Source organism: Aphelocoma coerulescens, chromosome 14 (assembly GCF_041296385.1).
Source record: "Aphelocoma coerulescens isolate FSJ_1873_10779 chromosome 14, UR_Acoe_1.0, whole genome shotgun sequence".
NCBI lineage: Eukaryota > Metazoa > Chordata > Aves > Passeriformes > Corvidae > Aphelocoma > Aphelocoma coerulescens.
In genome coordinates this window covers 13,749,682-13,765,028 of record NC_091028.1, presented here as the reverse complement: position 1 = coordinate 13,765,028, position 15,347 = coordinate 13,749,682, and the positions used below count along the sequence as shown (strand labels likewise).

Here is a 15,347-nt window from a genome sequence, read left to right as displayed (position 1 = left end):
GGTCCCAGAGACACCTTGGGCCTCTATTTCTTTATATAGACATATATGGTTACATTTAAACAGATAAATTTTTTTCCTTCATGCTAATCCTTCACAAAACCAGTTTGGTTTCCATTACTATATATAGCACTGGGAATCTTGGTCTATTTTTTGTCCCTTTGCATCTGATTATTTTCAGTAGTGCTCAAAGTCTTGATGATATGCAGATTTTAACTGGAACATGACATCTACTCACACAGACTTCCATTAGCAATAAACCCACAATGGCCACTTATAACGTAGAAGAATTTTATTCATACCATAATCCTGTCCCATCATCCACTGCAAATATTACAATTATCTTCAAAATGTCACTGAATATCATTTTGTTCCACTTAAAGCACAGGAATCCTGGTGTTAGACAGTTACATTTCTCTTGAGATTGCTTATAACAGAACCATAATTCAAACGTATTTTCCATGAGCTGTAAAGGTTTAAAGCAAAGAATCTGCAGTGTGTCTGTGTGCTCGAGTAACTTCTAAACAGTGAGGCTAATACTTGGTGTTTGACAAGAGATGTGTCCTGCATAATACGTGAAACACTCACAATTTTTTTACCAACACAACAGAAATGCAACAGGTAAAAGAACATACTTGAGTGACTGGTAACTTTTAAAAAATATTTCTTTTAAAAATTGCACAAGAGAATACAAAAACAGTGCAGCAAATAACCAAGTGCATATACATTGACCTATCTATATAGAATGGGGGTCTGCCTATGTAAATGTAGGTGATAAAAATTGCAAGGTTGGAAACTGTGAATGGTCATATTTAATAACACGTGCAAGAAGCATAACATAATCATCATAAATAGCAGCAACGAATATACACTAACGGGACCACTGAAATTATGCTGAAATAAATTAAGCACCTTTAAGTGATGAGAAGAGCATGAAGCTGAGAAGCTTTTTAGCTCTGTGAGAACCACTGCGGGCAGCTACTGGAATATTGGGCCCTTGGTGGGAGTCAACAGGAAAGTGTCCAATTAGTATCTGTTAATTCCAAAGAAGAAAGCATATTGTGTGTCAGTAGGACTCATTTTAGCCATTTAGCCAAGTTCACCTACACCTCTAGTTTCAAAAAGGAGATTGCTGCCATATTTCACTGCATGGCATGTCAAAGGTACAGAAAGTTTGTATTTAGTCAGAAGAATGTCATTGTAAAGAAGAAATGGAGTTTTGGCCCAACTGAAGAACAGGCAGTGCTGTTGAGGGTGGCTGAGATGCAGAGCTTTGCTGGTGCTGGCAACGACAAGTTTACCTGCAAAGGTAAAGCTTTGCAAAGCATAATCCAAATGATCCCATCCTTGAGGGCTGTGAAGATCCTCAGCCTTGAGGGATCTGCAAAAAGCTCCATTCAGGAGGAGCCCCATGTGTAGGCAGGGCAGCAATGACTGCCACAAGGCTGTGATGCTCCTGGAGGGACCTGGGCTCCAGGATCCTGGTGCTCTTTGTTGCACAATACCTGTCTTTTGGAGGAGAAGCAGCATTTTGAAGCACTTATTTGGCTTTCAGAAAAGTTTTAAAAATTCTAAAATTTAGTCATATAGTAGAAGAAAGACATTTGAATTTAATTAAGTGGACCTTATTAAAAACAAGCTGCTGTATTTGTCCCTGAAGTGCACCTGGCACCATCTCTTCAGCATTTCATATAATGTTCAGAGAAGTGGCTGAGGACACTCTGCTGAGTTTTGAAGCCAACTTAATTCAGCAGAGAAGCTCCCATTGGACTTCTAAGGACTCTAATGTAAACCCTCATTTGAAAAAAGCTGAGGACAAATAACTTAGGTCCTTAAAGGCTCCATTTGAATTCTTACAAAACACTGTCCCTTGACCTCTTCACCCAGAAGACTGGAGCAGGCTGTTTGCCTGAGCATATCCTACAAAGCAGACTGAAAAGGGTGATACAGAAGAATAAGGCCCCTATATCTAAGCCACAAACAAAATCACTCAAAAGCTTTGCTTTTCCCTGGCTTGCTGGAATGATCAAAACCTTCCTCCAACTTTCCCTCTTAAACTGCATCTCATGAATGAGACTGCCTCTCATCCCATGGGATTCCAGAACCCCCCCCCCCCAGTTTATAACCAGTGAAAAGTCTTTCAGAAGTGACAGGCAGAGAGAGATCACAGAATCACAGACTGCTTTGGGTTGGGAGGGACCTGAAAGGACATCGAGTCACAACCCCCTGCCGTGGGCAGGGACACCTTTCACATCACTTGATCAAAGAACAAAAGGTGAATAAGACCAGCTTTAAAGATAATAAAGGAAACAGAAATTCATATGCATTTTAAATAGTTGAACCCACAGTTTTAAGCAATATGAACCAACAATAGGTAAAAACCTTTTCTGCAAGCCAAGAGCCCAAAAGAGCCCCAATCTGCCCCAAAGCTAGTCTTATCCAAACAGTTATCCTTCCACTTCCATCACACATGAGATTTGTGCTGACATCCACTACGAGACATAAACAGAAAAAAATACACATAAAATGCACACTTCTTATTTTTTTTTTTCTTCATAAAGCTATGGAGCTGCACAGAGCAAATTGTAAGTGCACAAGGTCACACAAAGGCAGCTTTCCAGAGGAATCATTTAGACAGTGAGCGAAATGAAGCTGTTGTATCTCTGAATGTTTCTCTTGAGGATTTCGGAGCAGGGCCCGAGCACTCGTTCGAAGCGGGGCCGGTCCAGCTTCACACACTTGAGGGGTCCACGTGCCACCACCGTGGCCGCCCGGGGCCGGTTGAGCAGCAAGGCTATCTCACCTGGAAACAGGGACAACACTCTGTCACACGCCCTGCTCTCTTTCAGAGGGTGCATATTCCACCATCCAGTCGCTCTGCTTGTGGAACATCTCCCTTTATGTATCTCTTGATAGACACTTTACATAATTCTGTTGACAGTACAAATGCATTGCACATACATAATGCATGCGTGTAAAATGCCTTTGAAAACAAATGCTTTCAGACTGTTTTGCTGATTCTGGATCTGTCTCCCGTCAGCTGCACGGGTGCAAACCAAGGAATGGATTCAGCTTCCCTGAAATCTCTGAGCATCGCTGAGAGCAGCGGCTGACCTACGTATAACCCCTTGCATGGAAGAGTGGAACACTAATTAAGACAATAAGTACTTGACCCAGACGTGCCTGTCTTTCTGAACCATGCTTAGCTGAATTTTCTTACCAAAATAATCTGATGGACCAAGTCTTCCAACTTCAACATACTCCTCGTTGTCGGACCTGCGCTGCAGGACGGAGGCTGTGCCCTGGGAAGAGAAGGGCAGGCAGTCAGCTGGCTTTGCTCTGTTCTGATTTTAAAAGTACCCAGTCCTCAGTATTTCCTTTTGCATATCACACTCCTTTCTGGTATATGAATGAAAGGAATTAAAGGATTAAAAGAAAAAGTCCATCAAAAAATTTCTCTGTTATGAATTGCAGACATATTCAGCTCATAAAGAGGAGAGGAACAGGACAGAATGCAGGAACTCCTCTTTAACTAATGCACATCATGCTTTAATGTAAATGTATGCTTTAATATAATTTTAAAATATGTTCTGGGTGGATGCAGAACCTTACAAGAGACACAGAAAAGATATACATTAAAAGGAATAAAAAGGCAATTTTCCCAGTCACAATACTGGAACATGATTTTTTAAGCTGTAACTAGAGCTTATTCCTTGGTAAAAGGAGTTTTTAGTGCTTGTTGTAACAAAGGGTGATTTTTTTTTTAGTGGCTTTGCCCGCTTGTGGCCTGTAGTGATCTGGACACCTGCGAGTCAGTCTCTGGAGAGATGGAATGTGCCTTGTCTCCACTACCCTTAATAACTGCTGTACCTGACACGTGCTAATACATGTCAAAACTCAGTTACAATCTATTTAAACCTTCAAAGAGGTTTTACATGCAGAAATATTCTGACCTGGAGGAAATTTTAAATTATTGTGGCATAAAGCTTCTGCAGAGGAACAGAGTAGATATCTGCCTTTCTGGAAAAAAATTACAGTAACATATGAGAATATCTTCTGAGTCTAAACCAAAAGCATAGGGAAATGTTAACCTATTTTGATTTTAACTGAAAAAATAAACCTCCCTCCAGTGCAGAGTATTCAGTGAACATTCACTGGCTGCAAATATCCTGCAGCCTCCTTCCACCAAAAGAAACTTGTGCACCTCCAGGAGGTAAATCTTATTTCTTCTGTCAAGTTGCCAAAAAAAAATCCTTATCCTTGATATAACTAAATTGTTCCACCAAAGCTGTGGTTTTCCAAGATCTTCCAGTAAATCTGCAAGGGCATGAAAGTGCAGAGATAGTGTGATGAGCGTTGTTATTCACACTTGCTGCAGCTTTCAGAACAGACCCACATTCACAAGCAGCATTCTCAGAAATACCCCACACAGGGAATAATGCCTGCATTGAGCTCTCTCTTGCCAAACTTTGGATCAGGTGCAGGTCACTAAATTGGTGCTGTACTCATTACCTGTGCAGTGTAGATGGATTCAGCTTCAGAGTCACTTCCAGCCCCTGTCCTCCTCTCTATCTCCATCTGGAGCCTGGCAAAAACCTAACCCCTTGACCCAAATAGCTGTCTGCAATCCATGTCTCTCCAGTTCCTTTCCCAAAGCCAATTTTTAAAAAAAATCTTTTATTACAGATGTTTTATTACATAAAACAAAAAAAAAGTCCCTGAAGTAATCATAGTGACCACCCAGGTCAAATGAAGAAAGGACTCAATTCCCCACTGCTCACCTTCAGCACGTTGCTATAAAGGTAATCACAATGTCAAGCAATATTGCTTTCATCTCCCCGAGTGTCAGCTTTTATTGTGGTTAATATTTTTCTGACAGGGTCCATGTGATATAGGACTCCAATAAGTCAGCCTTCTGAAGCAATTTCTTCCACTGTTCCACTACAGTCAGCCTTTTTAATCCAAGAAACACCATATCTGCTGGAGAAGGACAGATGTGTCTGGCCTCCACAATAAACACTTGGCTTGGCAGGATAAAGCAATGCATATTCCAGATCCATATTTTTTCCACTCTTGTTTTAACAGTCACATAGGCTTTTCCCGTTGCCCAGTGAGAGCAGGTCTATCACAGAACAAAACAAGTTTCCTGAAGCCCTGACAGCGAGCACCCAGATGTCAGCTCTGATTACAGTGCTTGGCCCCTCGTTGCACCAGCCACCAGCTCCACAATACATCCTGGAACATTGTCAGAGTGACCTTCACGGGAAGGCTGTCCACCCCGTGAAACAAAGATGTTTTTATAATTGCCTGTCTGTATCACCTTCACTTTGTGTGTCTTATCTCTGGAATCAGCACTATTCTGACTGTGGTAGAGAAGGAGTCCAACTGTAAGCAAACAGTGTAAATGGGGCAAAAATAATAGAGAAATAAAATAATGAAGAATAAAATGAAATATTACAGAACAAAATAATACAGTATAAAATACTACAGAAGCAGGCCTTCATTAGCCATATATCTGATAAAGTTGTCATGAATTCAATTTTGACCTCTACCCTTGCCCTCATCCCAAGTTTTATGGCTGTTTTAAATTTTATTTTACTTGTCACATCCTTCTGATACAGTTTTTGAGCTTTCTGTCCTTCTTGTGCTTTAGGAAACCCCACCTTCCACAAATGATAGGACTGAATAAATCCTCTGGGCCCTGTCCCAGGAGGTAAGGGCATTATCTAGCAAGGATTCAGGGACACATCACTCTCACTCCCAAATGCATTTTGTCTCTGTGGGAAAGACTTCTCCTTAAATGACACACAAAACTTGGCAAGATGAATCTCTGAAACAAGCTGCATGATCCTAGATTTGCAGGATCAGGCTGCTTAGTGCTGCTCAACTTAAAATACTGCCGTGTACACTGATACCCATTTCAGCCTCCTACACCACCAAGCAAACCCTACAGAGCACGGGCTCAAAGACTGTTGAGAAGGTTGACACCATTTAATAAATCAGCCCTTTGTGATGATATTAAACTGAAGGCAGACAGGCATGTCTTTCTGCTAGCAGACACTTGGGAGTGAAATTATGGTCTTTGGGGGATCCAGGAATATTCTCTTTCAGTCACTGGGGAGTGCCTGTATTCCCAGAAACTGATAGCATTAACCTTCTCTCCTCTCCTCCAAGTAAATACGAGCATCCTATTGCAAAAACAACAAGAGTAGGAGTTCTCAAAGCACTGTGCCATCAGCACCTCTCTGCCATCCTCACCCCACGCACCTGCCTGCTCCCTCTGGCACTGCTCTGGAGCAGTGCTGGGAGTGTTTATTCAACTCCTTCAAAATGCTTCAGCAGTTTGTTTTGCAAAAATTTATGCCTTAGATATGGCATGATGATTTAAGATATAAAAAATAAATTAGGGTTTATAATCCATGGGCTCCCATCCTCTCCAAAGTAATGAAATTTTGATAGATGTTTCACTTGTAAACTCTCAGACCCTACAGAAAGATGAGGAGACATTCTACAGCAAGAAGACAATGGCCCATCTGGATCAACACTGGGATTCCCAGGCCTTATCCCACAGGGTCTTAAGGGCACTCATTGCTTCAGGAGCCCTGTTTTTATATTTAGGTATGAATCCTATAGCCAGCAGTTGGCCTAAGGAGCCTGGCTACAAAAGGCAAGTATGATTCATGGTGCTAAAAACTGAAATCCTGTATTTTTTTCCTCTATTCCAGCTCAGTGGATCAGATGGGATCATCCCAGGCAGCACAAGGCAAAATGTGGTGGCCTCTGTTACCCCTTGGTGGGACAGGCAGTGCAGGATGGGCTTCACCAGGGGCAGGGGGTGCTATGGGAAACCCTGCACTGTTTTAGAAACTTTTTGGTTTAAAAGTCAGTCGTGCTGATTGTTTGGTCTTGCTGGTCTAACCACTCATTTTAAAGATATAGCCATCAATAAAACATATAGTGAGGCTCCATTTGGGATAAAGGATAATTATTAAAAAGGATAAGTTATTAAAATTATAAGAAAATAATTCCAGTTTTCATAATCAGGCAGTTACTACTTTATATTTCCAGTTTAATTTCATACTTTTTTTACTTACTGCTTTTTCTAAAAAAGCACAGGTGACTTTTTTTCCCCATGGCCTTGAAATGTGACATTTTTATCCTAGTTTTGAGCTTAGAAAGTTTTTGTAGCCTATTTTATTTTCCTCTTCACCACCCAGCACAAAGGGCAGTGCAGTGTATGGAATGAGAGATGGAAAGGTCAGGCTGATCCATCTGCAGTTGCCATTAACTCCATCAATGGCAGCTCTGAACATACTTTTGCTCTTTCTCACTTTGTTAATCCGCACACTCCATAATTCACACGTTCAAAAGATAAGTTTCCCCTCACTCCACAGCCACACAAACCCTCATTAATGTGTTGCTATTAAATCTTTGCACAGTTACTACAAAAGGCGAAGGAAGGGGCTGTGCAGTGGCACAAAACGCTGCTGTTCCCACGGCGAAGCAGAGGGACTGGATGGAGCTGCAGCAGATCTGAAATGAATTCAAAGATCTGTCACACAGTGTGATTCTGGGAGGATTTCATGTAAGTGCAGACAAGACGAGGTGTGTGGAAGTAATATATTTTATTAGATCAACAAGCAGAGCTAGAAAAAGAGAGGAGAGCTCTTGGGCACATGTCTGTCTTCCAGGTATATCTAATAAAATCCACCATTCACCTATCTACAAACACTGTCTGGGCCATGTTCTTCCACTGTAACAGCTACAACCATATTAAGTTGCACCTTATTTAATCATATCTGCTTCCTAGAGCACCTCCAAATCATTAACTCAATTTAAATAGAGCCAAAAGCTCAAAATGCTACAAAATTCCTGGAAATTCCTGGGAGCTGGAACTAGCTGATATTTAAGGTCCCTTCCAAGCCAAACCATTCTATGATTCCATGAAATACTGATTTCCTCGTGAATCTGGGAGATCTTTCAGCCAATGCTTCACCCTCCACTTTAAAAAAGGGTCATACAAATCAGTTCAGTTGTCTGATGTGAAACCTCAAACAACTTTGGTCCCGTTTGGAAAACTCTCCTCTCATGGCTATCCCTCCTGATGAGCCAGTTGTGATGGTGGGACCAGGCTGCCAGAGCAGCTCCAGGTTTGCACTGCCTGGAAGAGTGGTGGCTCTTTGTTTTGCTTATCTTCAGCAAGTCAATTCTTTTCTGCATCCATTAGGATCCACTACAAATATAGCACAAGGCAGTGCCCAAGGTAATGAGCTGCTGAGAGCTTTTGAGAACAAATATGCAACATTTTACACATCCAGCTTTTTTAATTTGGTTGTGACTCAGTACATTTGGAGTTGCACTGATTTCAGGGGACCTTCAGGAAGCCAGCACCTTTGGAATGGGGTTAGGATTAATAATGCAAGGTCAGAGAAGCTCTAAAGGCAATGTTAGAGTAACAAGCTGTGCATCCTGATACCCACCCAGTCTCCTTTAGAGAGCTGTGCTGCCAAAAGCACCTTTACACTGGCAGTGATCATCACTACATTGTCAATATAACATTAATCTTATTGGCCATCATTCTCAACAGCACATCACATTTAGCAAAGATGGAAAGCACCTGTCACTGCCCAGCTGGCAGAGGTCCTGGACATTGTCTCTACAGCCGTGACTGATATCAAACAAGCTGCAGTTTGCTGTGTGTTTTATACCACACCTGCATCAGACTGCCCTACATATGCCTGAACTCCCAGCTCTTTGCTATTCAGACATGTTTATATTAGTTTAGGACTACTGGTTTAGGAATAACACCCAGACCTGGGAGAGAGGAACAAAGCTGTCTAGAGCAGTCACCAAAATAGCCACAAACATTAGGGTACTTTTAAAAATGGCAATCAATCATAAGCCAAGTGTAGCTTAAAACAGCAGAGAGAACTAAGCCACAGGGCATTTCCTAGGGATATACAGGAGGCCAGGGTTAAGGCCCAGACATGACTACACCCAGCCCATCATTAATCACCAGGAAATGCCTTTGTCTTGATCGTTCAGTATTTAAAATCATAGATGTCTGACATGGGAAGACCTTTTCAGTCATTTTGTTCATCCTCCTATTACAGTACCTTGGACAATCTTTCCATTCAATGTTTCTTTGATACAGCCTGCATTAAACCTGTGCTGTACCTATGTATTCCTCTTGAAGTGAAAGAAATGTTGTTATTAAGTGGAAGAAGTCAAGATTCAGACAGACAGAGACCAGTAAATACAGTGAAAAGCCAAAAGAAATTGCACCAACTGCAATTTGCTTTGTGCGTGGAGACCCCTGCAATACTGAGGTGAAATAAAGTGGGTTTTGCACAAAGAAGAAAAGATTGGGATATTTTGTTGTTGTTGTTGTTGTTGTTGTTGTTGTTGTTGTTGTTGTTGTTGTTGTTAAGCCTTTCCTGTTGAAAGACTTTACAGGAGCAAAACTTTAAGTTTTATAATATATTGACTTCAACTTGTTGCCCTTGAGCCACAGCAGCAGAGCTAACATCTGGCTAGACCATGCAGGTGTCCAGTAGGGGCATATCCACATGTTGGGGGACTCACAACTGCATCATCACCATCCTCAGCCCCCATCATCAGACAGAGGGACACCACAGCCCCAGCGCCATGGTAGTCCCACACTTCTTCAAACCACCAGTGGCCAACTGGGAGTGGGAATCCTGGGAGCAAGGGGATGGTGACAGAGGAACAAGGATGCCAGCTCTGAGCCATGGGAGGAACCCCTTGCCTGGGGTGTGATCCTCCTTGGCTGGTTGTCCTGGCTCCGTGCCCAGAAAGCTGGGAAGCAGTTGCACCACAGCCTTTGGGGTTCCTCTGCATTTTTATCTTTACCCCATTCTGGGATTTTGGTCGCCCCTTCCATTACACATTCAGTCACCTGTTGCAGGGGTGACAAGAAGCAGAGCTACTCAGTAAAGGTGGGCTCAGATGTTGGTTTTAATGAATCATCTCAGGGATACTTGGCCTTGACTAATCAGTAGCTTCTGTGGGAAAACAACTGAATTAATATTCATCCTGGTGCCAGATTTTAAAGACTGTCTGTGCCAAGCGCTGTGGATTATTGGCAACAAGGCCCTGTTTTTCTCCCTCAGACATGTCAGCGTACAAAGCAATAAAAGTCACAAAGGAAAAAAAATGTTGCATTTTAGAGATTCTTTCTTTCTACAAAGCTAGCCATTATCTTGACTCTCTCTGAAGCCAGGAAACGTCCACTGAGTCAACATAAAAGTGACTTTATAATGGGTTATTCGTCAACTGTTCATATTTGTGTCTGACCTGACAGGGCTCATCTCCTGGAAGCAGAGAGCTACCACCTACAGCCAGGGCAGGGGTGAATGTATGGCAGAGAAAACACGAAAACAGTGCTGAACCTCCCTCACCCTGCCCGCAAAATCCTTTCTGGTGAAAATCGTTTTTAGCTGTTAATGCTGTTTTATGGCCCAATTACTCCTACCACCATCTGCTTCTTTGTGAAAACATTCTGTAGATGCTGAAGTAACCAGACCAAGCAAAAGGCTGAGACAGACATTGTCATTAAAGTCTCATAACTAATGCTGTGACCAGGGCTGGGAGAGCAGCTGTGGCCAGCGAGGGCAGCAGCTTCTGAGCAAGAAATAAAACTTGGAGTAAACTGGAGGAAGGAGAGAAGAGAGTTTATCACAGAGATCAGGAAAATCCCCCGTGGAAAGCTCTCTTTGAGTCCTTTCAGTTGGTGGATCTTATGTGCTCAAAGGACCAAATTCTGAAATTCAGAAGGGAAAAACCTCACAAACTCAAAGTTACCTCATTCTGGAGCACACTGAGAAGGGTCTTGCATGCTCCAGAAAATCCACACTGCACAGCTAATGAAGGAGCCCTAAGGGCAGCAAATCTGCAGTCAACTCAATGATATCTTTGCAGAGGAGGGACAAAAGCTATTCCACTAAGGGACAGCTTTAACATGATCCAGAGAAAGGGATGAACTCCAGCAGGGATTGGGAAATTCTCAATTTCCCCTCCTCTAGGTTGAGCACCACCACATTTCAGGTCTTGTTTACACTGCAGTGTTTTTGCTTGAAGACAGAGAAGCTCTCCTCAAGAGAGAGCTCCCCGCTCCTGACAGAGCAGATGCCTTTAATTTCAGTTCAGATTTAATGTGCCTGGGGCCATAAAGCTCTTGTTCACATTGACTAAGTGCTTTGAATCAGGGCTTGTGAGCTCAGGCTCCAGTGCCAGAGGAGCTTATGGGGATCCTGAAAACCTTGAGGGGTGAACAGCCTGTGCTGCTCTCCTTACTCCCATGGAGAGGCTTTTCATTACCTGTGAGCCTCCAATGCTTTTGCAGACTGCCCTGGTAGGAAGACACTACTGGGCAGGACTAAAGAGCACCAACCATACCCTAAAGCTGGTATTAGCTCAGGAAAAAGCCACAGGATGCTTTGAACATGGAGAAAATCTTGCACTCTGATTTTTATGCAAATTCAAATGGGGCATGCCTATATTAAGAAGGAAACTGCCAGTTACTAACTTTGGGGTTTACTTCTCCACACACCAAATGAGTTCCCTGATTTCCACATATCCCATAGCGGTACAGGGCCAGGGTGTGTCTGTCGTTCCAGCACAAACTCAAATTTTATGGGTTTACAAATCAGATGTTTTAATTTACAGCTGAATGAGACTGGAGACTCCTACACAAGTTGTCATGTCAAAAGTGAACCGGGGAAACATTCATACATTGCTTTTATGCTGGGTATAGCATGTGTGAAAGAGGCTGGGAAAAACTACTTCCAAGCCTTTGGGAGCAGTGTGGCTACACTGCATCCTCCTGGGAGCTGTGCTTCAAGACCTGAGTTTATCAATATCCCAAAGACACAGAGTATCCCAGCAGGTCCTGTGTGTACCTCATGGTGCTGACATAAGCAATGTCCTCATTCCCAGTGTCCTGGAAGACCACCAGCACATCACTCCTCAGCTGCCATTTCAGCCCTCAGGGACTGCTGATAGCATCATTCCTGGGACAGCTTTCATGTCAGAGCTAAGGATCAGCAGTTCTAGGGCTGCTTTCCAAAAGAAGACAAACCCTTTGAACTATGTAGCCAAAGACACTGCAAATATTCCTTTAGCCAGTAAATAATCTTGGATTTTTATTATTTGCCAACCTGTGGTTTATGAAAGAGATCTTTCTACAAAAACAAGGGAAGAAATCAACAAATTTCTGCCAGCAATACGAAGTGCAAGTGACTTCCATGTAACCTGCAGTAGAAAATAACACCCATCATTTCTGGGTGGTAACATTTAACCTAAAGGAATAAAGATGGTCCATTAATGGTGGGATGCTGGCCAGAGGCTCCCACTGTTTCTCTGCCTTAGACCTTCCATAAGCAAAAACACCAAGGTTCAGACCTTCAAAGTGTCTCATTCCCATCAATTGTTTTCAGCAGGAATGAAGAACTATCCCAGTTCTTGTGCCCTGTGCTTCAAATCACACCATGCAACACGGAGGTTGCTTCCCACACCTCATCACAAGGTGTGGTGAGGATAAAAATCCTGTGACCTTCATGAGATGTTCATGGTATGAAGGAATGAGCTGGCTAAAAGGTTACAAGTATTATAGACCACAATAATTACAACTCTTAAAATTATTTATTTATAAAGTTATTTATCTCAAGCTATTTGGAGAGCCAATCCAGGTGAAAACTCTTTTCCATCACAAATGATTGGCTGTGTACATTGCTTGTACGCTGTTTTCCTTTCCATCAGACCTCTTTTTCAAAAAGATTCATTTTCCTAATATAAAAGCTATCTGACATTAATGGTCTTGCAGAAGGATGAAGCAAGAGGACTTAATTCTGGTTGTGGACTCAAGACTGAGTCATAACTGGGTTTGACAGTATTTTATTAACTGTACATTTTCAAACGATTATATCTTATTCTCCACTCTCTGGGTTCATAGCAACTCACGGAATTTACATACAGTTGTCCTGGTTTCTGCCACAAATGAGGAACAAAATCTGCAAAGCTCTAAAATAGACTAGAAATAGTGGCTAATCTAAAGTTTCACAAAACTGGTAGGAAAATGCTCCATCGTACATCACTTCTGAGGTTTCAGGTTTTGCAGAATTCACCAGAGGTGACTGCACTGCAGTGGTTGTTAGTGGGGCTGGAGACAGAGCTGGAAGGAAAGGCCAAAAGCTGCAGTCCCTGACAGGTCCTCCATGGCTGGTGGGAAGAGGAAAGGGAGCAGCCATTTGCTTCCTATGAAACATTATCCCATGGATTTGCAGCCTGACCCACTGCCCATGGAAGTCTAAGTTAAATTGAGTTTAACAAGAGCTGGACTTAGCTGACATTTTAGTCCCTTTGACTCAGCAAAATACTTCACCTCCATCCCCAGTCATGATGGGACCCAATCACACACCCAACTTTCCATCTTTGACGTCAGCTGGCCATTAAAAATGGATCCTGAACGCAGAGGAGCTCTGTGGCAGGGCCAGTGGAAATGCTGCTGCTCCAGCACAACTGGGTGATATCAAGAAAATCGAACGTCCCCTTCCTGTAAGAGCTCTGTGGGAAACAATGTCTGTGCAGTTAAAAATAAGCAGAGTACAGAGCCCTGGTGCCTGCTGGCTCTGTTTATTCAGGATATTTTGTTTATTGGGTACATTAGGAGTCGCTGCAGACTGCCTTTGACAAACATTTTCGGTATCAACAAAATCCTGGTAACACTAAGCAGTTCAGATTTGTAGCCTTTGAAACTCCTTTTCTAGACAACATTCATCTTCCTAATTAATAATTAATCGCACAGTGTTTTAAAGAGATTATCAGGTGTGATAGCAGAGTGTGCCTAAGGCAGTGACTTCATTATCCCTACGGAAGGAGTTTACTTTGTAGTTCTCCTGCCTGTCGCAGGGGTAGGTGCCAAAGGGGTCTCTCTTAGGTTAGAATGTCAAAGAGCAACGATTTAGGGCAGGAAACAATTGGGCTATTATTTTTCTTCTTTTTTTTTTTCTTTTCCTTCTTAAGGAGCTTTAAAATCATAAATCTTCAGATGCTTGTTGTGTAATTTAAGACTCAAGTCGAGTTTTCCTACAGAAAGGCCCAATTCTGTGCAGGGCTGGGTGCCCTTCTGAGGCAGGGGCAGGTTACCATGGCAGGAAGAGTTTACAAACACTGTTCCACCTACAGGCTTTGAACTGCATCTGTGCAGAGACGCTCCAGAGCATGCCAAGAGTGTCAGCGGGGCTGGAAACACTGATTTCACCTACAGGACACTATCTCAAGTACACTCTCGTCAAGAACTCACAGCGGATCCTGCCCAGACCAGAGCCAGTTTGTGGCCCTGACTTGAAATGTCAACAGCAGCATGGAAGGAGCAGCCCCCCCAAGGATTAATGGGCTGTTTCCAACATGATCAGCCAAGGATAGTGCTGGAAAAATAATCATTACCAAGTAATTTCACTCATTTCTGTCAATGAGGCAGCTCTATGCATTAATTCTGAAAGGCCTTCTGCACTATCAATGGGGGTTTTTCTCTTAATTGTCAGTTTTGCTATTCCTGTTGCCTGGTTTCAGTAGCGACAGATATTCATGTCTTTTCCCATTAAGCTTTTGTTCACCTTTAAGAAGTGTTGTTAGGATTGCTCCCACTGGTGGGGAAATGGGGAGGGCAATGCTCTGCCCACAGACCAAACAGGTGAGACTGAAAATCAGATGCCCTGACCACGCCTCCTCTCTGACCAGCAGGATAATAAGGAAGAACACAAATCCCCAGATATTTTGAAGTGCTTTTCACAAAGGAGTTGCAGAGGATTGTGCAACAACCCCCTGTAACTTACCACTAATCTGCAACTAAATATGCTGGGGTTTAAAACTAAAAACAAAAATCTAATGCGAAACTCCTTGATACCATGGGTCCATTTCTCCTTGAATTGTCTCCTGTGAATTATCTTCTATTTTTAGGTCTTTATTTTTAGGCTGCTGCATGCGATTGCTGGGCAGCTCGACCAGCTATTAATTGGAAATGTTTTACTTCTCATGCAGATTTATTTCTATGCATTCTGCACCACTTCAACCAACCTGTCCTGGGAGCAGATGACAGGCTGCACATTTAAAGGGCAGCTACAAGCTGTGCTCTTCGGGCCCTGTTAGAAACCTTTTGCTGTTCTCTCCTCCTCCACCTGCGCACGTTTGTGTCTGTGCACACATTTTTCTTAAACCATGTCAAACTTTATGACTATTAGGGCCATATGGCAGCAGCTCAGCAAGCTCTGAGCGTGCAGCTGAGATGCAAAGAGTCCCTGAGCACAGTGGGTGAGTCCCGTGACAGGGTT

At 42.8% G+C, this 15,347-nt stretch overlaps 1 protein-coding gene across 3 annotated transcripts in view; it reads right to left on the bottom strand.

The window, feature by feature from the left end:
• Positions 1-271: 271 nt before the first annotated feature.
• PRKAR1B (protein kinase cAMP-dependent type I regulatory subunit beta) overlaps positions 272-15,347 on the bottom strand; it is a 92,825-nt gene continuing 77,749 nt past the window's right edge. For all 3 annotated transcript variants that reach the window (XM_069029848.1, XM_069029849.1, XM_069029850.1), the window contains exons 10-11: positions 3,218-3,299; positions 272-2,800 (exon numbers count right to left, since the gene is read on the bottom strand). In XM_069029848.1, coding sequence (XP_068885949.1) covers positions 2,628-2,800; positions 3,218-3,299 — 255 coding nt within the window. In that variant the 3' untranslated portion in view covers positions 272-2,627. The remainder of the gene's footprint in view (positions 2,801-3,217; positions 3,300-15,347) is intronic.